Source organism: Triplophysa dalaica, chromosome 20 (genome assembly GCF_015846415.1).
Source record: "Triplophysa dalaica isolate WHDGS20190420 chromosome 20, ASM1584641v1, whole genome shotgun sequence".
Classification (NCBI taxonomy): Eukaryota; Metazoa; Chordata; class Actinopteri; order Cypriniformes; family Nemacheilidae; genus Triplophysa; species Triplophysa dalaica.
Window position 1 is genome coordinate 7,357,959 of NC_079561.1, and position 14,214 is coordinate 7,372,172.

Consider the following 14,214-nt stretch of genomic DNA (forward strand, 5'->3'; position numbering starts at 1 on the left):
TATTAGAGGAGGAAGGGGGCATCGTCCCAAAAACCCACCCACTGGACAGTGAACCTACAACAAAGACAGCATGAGGCATTCCAAACTTACAGAGAGTAAGAAGACGATAAAACAAATGAAAGAGATGACAGAGATCAAACAGTGTTCGTGAGACAGAGGGTTTTCAAAGGCACGGATCTCAAAACATTTTTGCATTGTTTAGTAAGTTTGACTGGCCTTATAAGATGAAGTTAGAGGTGATAAACATGGGGAAGATGTGTAGAAAAGAGTAGTAAAGAGAGTGTTATGAAGGGTATGGTGTTTCATTGGTACAGCACTTTGTAGTTAAAGTATACCTTGCCTTTATGTTCAGGGCTGGGCAGAAATTCTCAGTATCACATCCACTAGCCCATTGATATGAGTAGATAAGGGATGCTATGGCAGAACAAATATGTCATATGTAATGATAGAAAAGATTGGATTGGGAACATGTACCAGTTTTCTGTTCTCCTGCCTCCAGCTGCTTTTAGTGAGTGAGCCCTGGCAACAGGATTAACCAAATGAATATGGCACAGGTTGCCATGCTAAATAGGAAACAGACCTTTCTGAGGATTTCTATGGTTTAGATGTTCATAAATCATGAGGTTGAAAATGATATTATTCAACTGGTACTATTAAAAAAGGAATTTATAAACATTTACCTCAAAATACTACAGTATAGTTACCATTTGGAATTAACAATTTAAACTCTCTTAAAATATATGAGCATGTTTTTAACATTTCTATAAACAACATGACGATTTTACATTGGCAGACACTGTGTTTTTTCGGAAATTTTCTCACGTAAATGTTGAAAAAAGTTACTTTTGTCATCAGTTTTTAATATAATATTAGTCACATGGTTTGCTCGATTATGTATGACATTATCAAAAATGCGCACAAAGTCATATGAATATTTTCCGACTGATGGGGGGCATTACTCGGTGCGCATTTTTTTGAGGGTGGTTGGCTTAAGTTCGGGGCACTCAACCCACCCCATCCCACATGAGTTCGCCCACTTCCTCTGTGTTTATTACCTCAGCAGCTCTCCGACTTACTGACAGACACAGACTTGATGATAGGAGAGGGAGTTAGTGACAAACTCAGAGACAAAGTCACATCAAAGAGAATATATGTCTGAAAGTGCGAAATTCAGAGACAAAATATCAAGCACTAAAGTATCGGGCGCAAAAGTATAGTGTGGAAATATTACAGCTGAGTTAAAAGGTTAGTAATATTTATTTCTCTTCATTTTCAAAAAAAACTAACTTTTGGTTAAAAGACTTCTTTACAAAAAAACGTCTCGGTCAAAAAGTCTAAAGTGCGAATTAATCTTGTTAATATGCGCTGAACATCCCACCTAATCTTTTTATTGCAAATTATGTAAATTAATTTATGTGCATTTATGACTATTAAAGGTTTTATGCTCTTCAAAGATGTTACAGTAAAGGCTATATGTAACTTGTTGCAGTGTTGCTTTTAGATGAATCGTTGTGATAGTAGAATGATAGGCTCTTAAAATAAAACGTTTGTAAATCGCTTCGGATAAAAGCGTCGGCTAAATGAAACTTAAATATTGCGTTATTAATATGATGATTAAGAGTTAATGTACATAGGAAATATTTTTTTTAAAGAACTTTGTATGCTTAGCCTACCTGAACCTTTTCATGTTAATTGTTAAATAACCAAATAAATGCCATACATCAAACTCTAAATGTAGTCACAATGAAGCTCTTGTTGTAATGTCAATAAAAGCAACAGAGACTTGTTACCTTTTTGCAATGCTTCTGTATAATATTCCCTGAATGCAGTTTTTAAATATGGACTCTGAGACTGACAATGGAGAGTGACTGCACTCATTCACTGTATGTATCTTTCCTTGTGATGTCTGTGACCTGTATGAGGTTGTGACTAATTTCAATAATTTTCAATTCATGTGAATTCAGCAGTTCTTGGAATTACTTTACATTTTCTATCATGATTTTCTTTTTACATGAATCCACTTTAGGTCTTTTACAAAAAAATGTATGGGACCTCATGCTGTCAAAACTTGTAAAAGACAACCAAGTTCAGATGTCAGAGAGAAAGCTTTCCTGTGAATCTTTCCCTCTACCAGAATATTAATAATTTTCAAGGTTTAAAGGTAAATCATCATAATGCTGACAATGGAAAATGATATCCTATGTAAAGCAAATTAAACTTATTTCTGGTTTGTCAGAAGGAATATTCCTGATGTGAGGGCAATAAGTCTGGACTCTGTGATCAGGTCTGACTTAATTGTTCCAGCCATATTCAAGTAAAGTGGTGACAGAGGTGACATTACAAAAGTATTTTTGGGGGGTTTACAAAAGTTAACAAATTACACACAAGCCAGCATTTAATACATGGCATAATTATTAAACCATGAACCACCCACTGCCTGTCAAGAGCGAGAGAGACAGAGAGAGAGAGAGAGAGAGAGAGAGAGAGCGACAGAGAGAGAGAGAGAGAGCGACAGAGAGAGAGAGAGAGAGAGAGAGAGAGCGACAGAGAGAGAGAGAGAGAGAGAGACAGAGAGACAGAGAGAGAGAGAGAGAGAGAGAGAGAGAGCGACAGAGAGAGAGAGAGACAGAGAGAGAGAGAGAAGTAGCAGGTATGCATGCTTACAGTATAACTTGTTTGGTGATATATCTGACTTTTACTGTTAAACACTGAACGCAAGTCTCACACTAAATTGAAGCGTTAAAGTTGTGGTTTTGAGAAAGGCTAATGTACAGAAGTACATCACAAATTTACCAGGGTCATGTGAGTTCATTGCAGTTAACCAAATGACCAACGTGGAGATGGTGGTCTAGTGGGTTAAACCACTGAACTGGTAAATCAAAGGTTGCTGGTTCGATCCCAGCAGCCACCACCAGTGTGTCCTTGAGCAAGACACTTTACTCCATGTTGCTCCAGGGGGATTGTCCCTGTAATAAGTGCACTGTAAGTTGCTTTGGATAAAAGTGTCTGCCAAATGACAAAAATGTAAAAATGTAAATAACTTGCAACTCCCATCTTTGTTGTGTCATCTAGAATTGTGCCCTAATTTTACTCCCTACATTGGGTTGATGCAGGAGACGGTTGTGTGTTAAACTGCATATAAGCTCCTGATAAGTGCTGACTCTGAGCTTTGGTTTCTCTACTGATGCTTTTGGCTCAGGCTGTGGGATAGGATTATGTTCATGTCTGCTTATGTTTATGTGTGTTTGTTTTCCTTCTCTTTGTCAGGATGAAAATGGAATCAGCTTAGTGCTGTATGTGCTGAAAACTCAACTTTGAATGACTTTGGTGATTGTAAATCTATTTCTTAACCTAAATGTGTGTGAACCAATGATCTATATGCATGTCTGGATTGCACCTAGAACGTCAAACCAACATCAGGAGTTGAAGCCACCGGAAGCGATCGCGCCGCCATCTTGGTATGCCCTAATAACAGAGAGCGCCATTGACTTAGTCAAAATGACGATCTAACACAACCCATTTTTCAGCTTATTAAACTTTATAAGACTTTAGATATTAAAACGGGACTGGTAAATTACTGTTTTATGAGTAATATGTGATAACGTCCTATTCATTTAAGAGAACATTTGGGCATGCCAACACGGCTGCGTGGTCGCTTCAGTGTAATGACGTCATTTACGTAGATCAGTGGTCAGATCCTTTTTATAGATCAGTGGTGTAAACACACTGTTTTTGGATTCCCAAACAGAATTTACAACCGCATTACCATTACTTTGTGAACACACCCATTGACACAGTGTGAAAGTGCTGAGAGCAACAGAATTCTGTTCTATAAAAACAAAACTTGCATATTATGGCGCTTTTCAAACTCCTTCATAGAGAGAAAGATGCTGGGACTTGTATATAATTGTGCCTCATCCTTTCTCTTGCATTCCTCTGTCATGTCCAAACCAGACCTTTTTTGAGGTGCACGGTATAATTTAGCCACTATTTTTACAAATGGGTACATTTTCTACCCCGTTTGCTTTTTCCAGGTCAACAGCATGACAAATGGCTGCTGCTTTCCCATGTGTTTGACTTTTAAGTGAAAGATGGGCAGACAATATGAGGAGACATAGTTGTTGATATGACAGGATAAAGAATGTGATTCCATTGGACGATGCTTCAGTCTGTAATTGCTTCCTGGAAATGCCATTGCACAATGGTATTTAACAAACGTTTGCATAAGCTGTGTATGGACCGTTTTGGGATCTGTCAGCCACTGGGATTTTTTTTCTCATGTATACGTCTCATTATGTGACTATTTCAAAGATCTTCGTATTGCTTCGGTTTAAATAACAAGGCTTAATGTTGTGAGAATGGTTGATGATTAAAGAGTAGCCATAGTGATCAGCAAAAGCATCCCATCACCTGCCATGTTCAGGGTGAGACTAGGACAGAGGACCCAGCTGCAGACAGTGGGTTAACAAGACTTTAATAAATAATAAAGACAAAACAAAAACCCATGAGGGGGTTAAAAAGCACAAGGGTTTAAACTAAAACAAAATCGGGAACATGGACTAACTAAACTAGACAGGGCTAAAAATAACATTCACCATATATCAGACCAGACCAGACCAGACCAGACTGACAAGACAAAAACTCACCCACAGGAATTCAAATGAACCGGCACAGGACAGAAAACACAGGGGCATTATAAAGGGATCAAACAAGAGGGGCACTGGTGCAGGGCATGAAATTATTAACAATCAATGATGAGGAAACGAGGGGACGGGGACAAAGACGAGACTGGAAAGAATGGGAGGCCATCAGGGCCAAAATTGCTTCTCTCCACATAAAACATGGCACAGAAGCTGTGTAATGCATGATGTTTTTTAAGGGGGAAAAGAAACACTCAGTATGCTCGTTTATTTGAATAATGTTTGTGTGGGATCCCAGTAAAATTTCACTGTGGGAATTTTCACTGAATATAAAAGTACACTGTAAAACAAATTCAGTAAAAAGACAGAAATATACAGTAAAATATTTTTTTTCCTGTAAAATTACAGTATGTAAATGTAAAAAATTCCCTGTGCTTATTTTAAATTTTAAAGTCTCTTTTGAAATTTTACAGTGTTTGACCGTATTTCAAAAATAAACTGTATAAAAGCTTGTTAAAAAAAGAACACATTTTCTGGCAGCTGGGGATATAAAATACCCTCTAAAATTGCGTGTTTTCCGCGTTTTTCTTATAAATTAGCAATTTTAAGTATAAAATAGAGTTCAATGAAGTTGAAATTATATTAAAAAACATATTTTACAAAATGCCAAAGAGATTTAATAAAGTAAATTGCATAAAGTCCTTTCTCTTTAAAAATGTCCCAGTCCAGATCATCTAAAGTGTTGATTTTCACAATTATTTTGAAGCTCCATACTCTTAATGCTTGTCAACATTATTAATTTGTGTCTGTTTTAAACATTTTAACATAAACATCTTACATGTCTGAAATGAGACATAACTGAGAACTCCACTGCCTCATTTAAATTCTAAAGGCGCAAGAGAATTTTATATACTTTTTATAGAGCCAGTTTACTTTCTCTCTTTGATTGAGTATCATTGAGCACTTGGGAGATTCATTCTGTTTCAAGCTTCAATGTTGGAATGTGAATCTAAAGAGTTCTTCTGAGTTATACCATTATGAAAATGTCAAGGGACATCTCAAACTAATCTTCTGACATCTCTTGGTCATTGTCATGTGTTTCTCCTCAGCATGTATAGGGAACAACTAGGATTACAATGTGGCAAATCATTAAAGAGTCACTTGAGGAACTCTTGTACAGAAAGTCATTTTGTTCTCCAGCTGAGATTTGTAAGGTTGCTTTATTCCAGAGTCGCTGTAGTTTCCTTATAGTTTTTGCCTTAATAATCAGATTTTATACAGTCTAGTCTGAGTTCAGGAGGAAGATTTGATTTAGGACAAACATTTTAGCTTGTGGTTAGATCAGGTTTATCTTGAGGGCTAAGGTTAAACCAGGAACCAACAGTTCAGCTGGATTTGAAGTTATACCATGTTGGTATCAGTGAGGTCTCCCTGCGTGTTCTGCAAACCCCAAATCCTTAACCACCAGCCCCACCTTATGACATCACAAGACTCAGCTGGAGCTTAGAAATGACATCATGTGCCTCCCCACCCATCCAGACACACACACGCACAAACAAACACACACACATACGCATGCATACATGCACATACACACACACACGCACACACACACACAGAGACACACACACACACACACACACACACATACTGCCTGAAATATTTCCTCCTTTCTCCTTCCTTCCTAATGAATGGCTTGTTTTAAAAAGGTCAGTGCGAGTTTTTCCACCACCACACACTGTCTGACCAGATCCGTCCTACAGACACACATTCACACAGACGCTGTCTGTTTATTTTCCACTGTTTATGACATTTTTGAAACATCATTGAAAGAGACCTCAAATTAAAATCTAATCAAATTATCAGAAGTCTATAAGGGGTGAAATAAAACTATGATGCTCAGTTAGCAAATGCAGCACAAACGACTGTTCATTCATACTGTAGGGTCCCTGTGTAACAACCACACAACAGACAGTCTCCATAATGATTGATTTTACATCCCTTGCCATGTTTTTCAACAGAATTTAAATTCACATGTGCTGTTAGGCATGAATCCAACAAACCACGTGATAATTTGTTAACTCAAAGGTCTTTTGGTAAGTTTTGTAATATCATGTCACATACTGCTCATTTTTTAATATATTTTTGGTCATATGTGAACTTATAATAGAATTAATCTGTATTTCTAAATAAATGAATAAGTCCTTTTAAATTCTACATTTAACGTCACTCCACTACATTTTAACTATTGTTAATACTGTGGAGATGGTGCTTTTGGTGTTTTTTCAGCTTTTGGGCAAATTTGTTGGGCACTGTTTGCACAGTGTTGTGCAGGAAGGGCATGTCCAGTGATGAATGATGTGCTTATATTTAGATGGCAATGTTACAATATCATCTCAGCAAACTCTCTATCCTTGTTTCATCCCTTTTCTCTCATGTACTTTGTCTAAATCTTCATAAAAAGAGCTTCTTTGTTTCAAAAAAGAGTTCCAAAATTAACTTAATTTTCACTCCTGCCAGTGGTGGGTGTGTATTTTTATCTGCCATAAAATTGTATTTTGCATATTATTTTGTTTAAAAAAACCTATTTTGTTGTTCCAATGACTTCAGAGTTATTGGTTTAACAATCATAAAGGAAAATAATGTAGACACCTAGCAAGTTTTAGGTAAGGCCTGTTACATTAGATTCACCATAAACACAGGTCGCATTGGTTGACCACATAGGCCATCGAGGTTGTTTCATTTTAGCAAAAAAACATTATTAAATGTTTTTATATATCTCTTAAGACAAACTCATTGTAGTTTCATTCTTACCTTGAAATATAATGGTTGACTTTCTTAAATAAAGCCTTAATTATAAGCCTGAATTTCGTATGCTTTCAACAAATGCGACCTACGGACAGGATGCTTTCTGGAAAAATTACAAATGTTCACCCTATATTACAGTAATTTTACAATAACATTATCAGCCAACCAGTTTTTTGTTTACTTGCCAACACCACACGTTGCGTTTCAAAATTTGAAACCTGGATTTTATGTTTAAAGCACGCCAGATTATTTCTCATCGTACAGTCGTATTCTTCAAACGCAGCACACATTGTTCTTATTATGAGGGATAACAGTACATAATAGAGACATTGTATGCTTATATGAGTCATTTGTTTTATAAGACTTACATAAGTCTCTTTCTCTCCCGCTTTTTTCTGTCCTCATCCTGTAGGTCATTGAGTGTAAGCCCCATTATCTCAGTCATGTTCTCCGGTCGCTCTCTTCTGCTGCTGTTGCATATCTGCAGCCTGACGGTTTCCTCACTGGCCCTGCCCTTTGAGCAGAGAGGATTCTGGGACTTTTCCATGGATGGTGATGGGGGAAATCCGACGTCGGTAATAATGAGAGATGAAGAAGGTTCAGGGACGGAGGAAGAGCTGCCACCAGACGTGCCCTTATGTCCTTTTGGATGTCACTGCCAGCTTCATGTGGTCCAATGCTCAGATCTCAGTGAGTATGTCACTGCGTGTGTGTTATTCTCAGATGTACACACCTGCTTTAAGCATGAATAAGCAGAGCAATGAACCAAGTCAAGGATAGTTCAACCCAAAATGTAGATATTTATATAATAAAATGATACTTTGAAGAATGTTGGTAACCGAACAAAGGCGATACCCATTGACTTCCATTGTTTGGACTCAGCCTAGTATTGCCTTTGTACGATTACCAACATTCTTCAAAATATCTTTGTGCTCTGTGGAAGAAAGAAAGTTAGGCACATTTAAAATGACAAGATGATGGATAAAGGATGACAATTTACATTTTTGGATGAACTATCCTTTTAAGTTTTATGATTTTGTCCTTGACGTTGAATAGTCTGAGGGGAATAGCAGACTTCTTTTATGAAGGAAACTTGCCTGATGTCCATGAGATTTGTGTTGTTATTGTGACGCACATCTTTCACAGGAAGAACGTGTGAGGAGATCATCTGAATGTCTTGTGTTGATTTCAAAATGGCTGAAAGAAAGCATAGGTCACTATCTATCAACAACAGAATCCATTAAGGGAATCTAAATATGACAGGCACTTCACTTCAGTCTGATTGTTTGTAGCTGCTTTGTTCCCCAAACAGAAAAAAAACAGACATACCGTTACAGAGAAAACATTACTGATTTGTTATGTAATATAAGGCATTTACATTGTGATTAGAATTAAAGGGAATGTTTAGTTGCTTTTCAGAGAGACAAAAAGAATAATCACAGTTCTTATTATAAATACACAAACTGTGGTCTGTCTGTCTTTCTGTCTCCCGCCAAGTCTGTGCAAATTATGCTCTTCAACTTCTACAACCATTGAACTGACAGTCAACAGGAGCTCAGGAATTTAAAGCTTATTATTTTAAATATATTCATTCATTTTTAGTTTATGGGTCTGGCTGAGTTTGTTCATTCACGTGAGTTTTATCATAGAGGATTTGTTTTTGTTTTCTTCTATTTTTCTAGTGTTTTCGCCTTTCACTTTTGTTTAGTGATGTGGATTTGATATAAAACTGAAAAATACAGTCTACGCTTATAAAAGGCCCTTTATATGGTTCCTTCTGCAGTTATGAATAATTCCTCTTAATACATCGATTGGTTGTGTTTTCTCTTTTTCCTCAGCGTCTGGAAGTTGTTGTGTCATGTAGGCTCTAATTGAAGTTGACTTTTATTCATAACATATGTATAGACTCATATATATTTGGTGGTTATCATGCCTCTATCATTGTACAATTTGTTTATATTTAGGAGTGTAGATAAGTGTAGAGAGTGTAACGCTGTGGTTGAAGTCTAACATGGTCTGGACCGCTGGTGGACGTCATCTTCAGTTTGGCTTAGTTTCTGTCACTGCTTGATGGTGTCATTCACAGAGCACTTGTTGGCTGGTGGCAGGTAAGGAAAACAGGAAATCATCTTTAATTTAAAAACCCACAAAGACTGGTAGACTTTTAAAGCTGTTTGTGATAGAAACCACCGGAAAAAATGTTTTGGCCATGTGATGATGAGGGGGGCTCTAAATGTGTCTTTATTGTAGGGGGCCTCATTATAAAAAAAATTCCTGGACCCTGTTCATTCAAATGACAGTCCTGGCTCTTGAAGATATCCCGTGGAGGTGTTCATTGTACAAACACGCAAACAACCAGAACTTCTCGTCTACTTAGATACAATTCAGGCAATTCAACTTGCTTAAAAACATATATAAGCATAATATTTATCATGCTCAAAAGGCTTGTATTATAAATTCCTTTTTTATTTTTACAAACCAAGGAAGGGAGGACTAAACATTAAAGGACCACTAGAAAAAATCATATTGATAGTCCAATAATCTGAATATTTTGGAAAAACAAATATCCCCCTGTGGTTATGGCTCTGTACCAGTGAAATGTATTTTGTGGTAATTGATAGCAGGCCGTGGATGCTGTTGAAAGAGTTTATGCTGTATAGAATCCAGAATGTCCCTTTAATGTGTTGAATACCTCTTCTAGTGATCCCCCCCCCACTGAGCAGAAAGTCGCCTTAGCAGTTGCGGTTTGCAAGAGCATTATAAATGGCTGGAGGGGAACAGAGGTCGAACCCAGCCTAGTATAAATTATTGGGCTCTGCTGGATATCATCATGAATCATTGCACTGATTTAGACTCTTGGACACTGGACTGGTAAAACAGACATGATTTTGGATTTATGCTTTTGATGTGGTTCTGATGTAATTTAGATCTAGTTTGTGATGTGGTCCGAGTGTGGCAGATTCAAAAGTGCTTGAGTGGACGTATAAAAAGATGATTTGAATGTCAGCTGTTGGGATGCTCAATAGACAATCATTTCGACACAATAACTAGTGGAGATATTCTGTTCAATTTTCTTTTGATGACACAAAGGAAGTCCTGTCTTGGAAGACTCACAGAAATCTAAACCAAGTGACGAGCTGTCCCTGTCTTTGTAAACAGATTTGTACACAGAGATGTACATTCAATAGTTTGGATGTCGTAAACTAGTGTATAAACATTTTGTCTTTTTGTTAAGGTCTGACTGTGGTCCCCAAGGAAATTCCCAAAGACACCAAACTCCTGGACCTACAGAATAACCGCATCACAGAACTTAAGGAAAATGACTTCAAGGGACTTCCAAACCTTTATGTAAGACACATTCCGTTCGGAGCAATAAAGGTGGACCAGTAAGAAAAGAAAAGGAATGAAAAATAAATTAATTCTTTATTTACAATGAATAATCGAGGAAATATAGACTGCTGTATGACAAAATGGTTTTTAAATCTAAGCAAATAATGTTGAAAATAACCGATATACTATAACAGATATACTAGCACTATATGGGATTAAATTAAGTCTGTTTTCGAAAACTTGTTTCTCAGAAAAAAACTCATTGGATGTTTGTTTTTTTGCTGTCTGTTGAGGCATTCAAGTCTCAATACTTAATTCTTTACTTGTTTGTTCACCATTGCCTAAAACTGCCAAAAAGTGTGTCAGCCAAATATTTAGCTCTTGCTGAGTGCTTTATGTAATTCTTTAATGCTGACATACACAATTTAGCAGTATTTCGTTTTAATATTTAGATTTTAAAGTTTATATTAAGGTTATTTCTCAAGAAAAGTTATTTCAAAACATTTTTAAAGCATATTTAGGCTAACTCTTGAGACATTTTACAGTCAGTTATGTCACCCATTCATTTGGCACTTTATACAAAAAGTCTGACAGGATGTTAAAGCTGTCTCTAAAGAAGAATGCTCCTGTAGTTCTGGAAACATGACTGTACCAAACTGAATGTTTAAGTTTCCTTCTTAATTCTTGGAATATCTATTCTAAATATTTATGCAGTCTATCCCAGACCAAACAAAATATTTAACATGCTAGAAGTACAAGAAATTAAGTTATTAATAATACAATTTCTTTTTGTGTGCATTTTTCATGGTCGTTCTGATGCTAATGATGTTTTTTAGAGTTGCCATAACCCAACCGAACCTCAAATAAAACCTCTCACTTTCTCTCATCAGGCCCTGTCGCTGGTCAACAACAAGATCTCCAAAGTCCACCCAAGAGCCTTCACACCCCTCCTACACTTAAAAAAGCTTTATTTTTCGAGAAACCTGCTGACGGTGGTGCCCAGGAACCTGCCTCCATCCCTGGTAGAGCTACGCATTCATGAGAACCGTATTAAGACGGTTCCAGGGGGGACGTTCTCTCGTCTGGGCAGCATGAACTGCATTGGTTTGTATGCACGCTTGCCATTATGTGGTATAGAGGTCATAGTCTGACCAAGCCATTTCCTTTTTTAGATGGAGCCTGCTGGTTTTTGTGATGGGATATTCTGTCTGATGTTGGTCTTCTTATAGAGATGGGCGGGAATCCTATTCAGAACAGCGGCTTTGAGCCCGGTGCTTTTAAAGGCCTGAAACTCAACTACCTGCGCATCTCTGAGGCCAAACTAACTGGAATACCAAAAGGTGATTAATTTTAATAAAAAAGTTATTAAACATGGATTGTCAAATGAAGGTGCATGTTAACTTTACAGAAGAACATTTGGATGGACCTTGATTTGATTGTCCTTTATGCAGTTTTAAACATAGATGAGCTTTGTCATAAATCACAATTTGCATGATTCAAATTTGGTGAATTTGGTGTCAGATTCAGATATATAATGATGGATTTTCATAGATCTTCCTGACAGTCTTCATGAGCTTCATCTGGACAACAACCAAATCCAAGCCATCGAACTAGAAGACCTGAAACTCTATAAACACTTGCACAGGTGGGTTACATGAGTCTGAATTTGCCTCATAATCCACTCCTTATAATGCATTTGACCCTGTCTGAGGGACCATTCTGAGGCAACGGCGCCCCCTTGTGTCTGAAATCTCAAGGACATATGCAATAAAACAGTCCCTAACCCTAATCCAAACAAAATACAGATTATAAATTACAAAGGCAAAATTAAAACATTGTAAAATAAATGTACCAAACACAGATAGTTTTAATCATATATTCAACCCTGAAAATGTACAATTAAAAAAATATTCACATGACCAGTCATTAAAAAGTTCATAAAACCAAGTCTATCACCATCTGTTATCTATTGTTTATTCATTGTTGTGCTTGTCCTCATTTCCTCAGGTTGGGTTTGGGTCACAATCACATTCGCTTGATTGAGAATGGCAGTCTATCGTACGTCCAAAATCTTAGGGAGCTCCATTTAGACAACAATCGCCTGACCCGTGTCCCGAAGGGTCTGCCGGAGATGAAGTACCTTCAGGTGATGAACAGCTGATCAGATACAATATCGAGCCCTTCACAAGCACACCATTCAATTTTGATTTTCTTCTTTCAGGTTGTCTACCTTCATTCAAACAACATTAGCCAGGTGGACGTCAGTGACTTCTGTCCTCGAGGTTTTGGCATAAAGAGAAGCTTTTACCATGGCATTAGTCTTTATGGTAACCCAGTTAACTACTGGGAGGTGCAGCCTGCTACTTTCCGCTGCGTCACTGACCGATTGGCCATTCAGTTCGGAAACTACAAGAAATAAAGGATGTGGGAGATATTTGGGAAAGAATAAAGCTGGAAATGAAACCAAACAGACAAAAATGGGCTGAAATGAGAAGGGTGTGTGGGGGCCAGTAGCATTTCGAAATCATTTCTTTTCTCCTCGAAATAGGGAGATAAGTAGAATATTGGGTCTAATTAGATTTTCTAAAACAAAAGGAGAGAATTGGCAAGGCTCTGGCTCGATTAAAAAAAAAACCAATAATGACCGAATGAATAATGACAGAATAATGTTTCTTACAGCAAGCGTTTAAAAGTATTACCATTATTTTATCAATTTAAGGGCTCTTTGTTTGATTTAATTATATTGACATGTATTGTTATAATGTTTATTATTTCATATTTGTTTTATTTTTATTGGTAAAGTTTGGAGGTACTGTTGAAACTCTAAGGTTGAATTCACTTTGCTTAATAATTGTACTTCTGTGTTGACAAGTTTCTTCATTTTGTGGCTTTGCCTTGCTTTGGGAGCCTTATAGTTGAAGAACTTTAAATCAACGGGGGAAATGTTTGCAGCACACTTTAAAAGGATAAGCACAGTTTTCATGTTCAGATTAATTCAACTAAAGGCCTCGTGTCCGTTCCCAGCACTTTTGGGTTTGAGGCTGCTTAAAAAAAAGGACTGTATTGTATTATTATTTTGCACAGTTTCTTTATTAGTTCAAAATCGTATCATTTTTTGCTGAATTTGGAAGTGATACTGGATGCATATACACTGCCTCAAATTGCAATAGAGAACCTATCGGCTTGACTACAGGTGCAGAAGTGGAGGTACATCATGCTGTGACTAATAAAACTTGAGTTAACATGAGTTTAATGTGTTCAGTGGAGTAAAACACTTGCAATGTTCTCTTTTGTTAACAAAAAGAACAGGTCTCTTATTTTATCAATAAAGCCGAATATTGATTGATTTGAGCAGCAACATTTATTTTTGTGATTGTTTTTTTTTCAATCACAGAATTCCCCACTTCAATTACTTCACTATCACTGACTTCTTTTA

The 14,214-nt window shown here is 37.0% G+C and overlaps 1 protein-coding gene across 1 annotated transcript; it reads left to right on the forward strand.

Moving 5' to 3' along the window:
• The first annotated feature begins 1,047 nt into the window (after window positions 1-1,047).
• Window positions 1,048-14,138, forward strand: bgnb (biglycan b). Its single transcript, XM_056732507.1, has 8 exons — window positions 1,048-1,245; window positions 7,861-8,138; window positions 10,684-10,796; window positions 11,669-11,882; window positions 12,008-12,118; window positions 12,330-12,423; window positions 12,786-12,924; window positions 13,000-14,138. Exons 2-8 carry the CDS (start codon window positions 7,892-7,894, stop codon window positions 13,195-13,197), a joined length of 1,116 nt encoding a protein of 371 aa, XP_056588485.1. The 5' UTR covers window positions 1,048-1,245; window positions 7,861-7,891; the 3' UTR covers window positions 13,198-14,138.
• The last annotated feature ends 76 nt before the right edge of the window (window positions 14,139-14,214 follow it).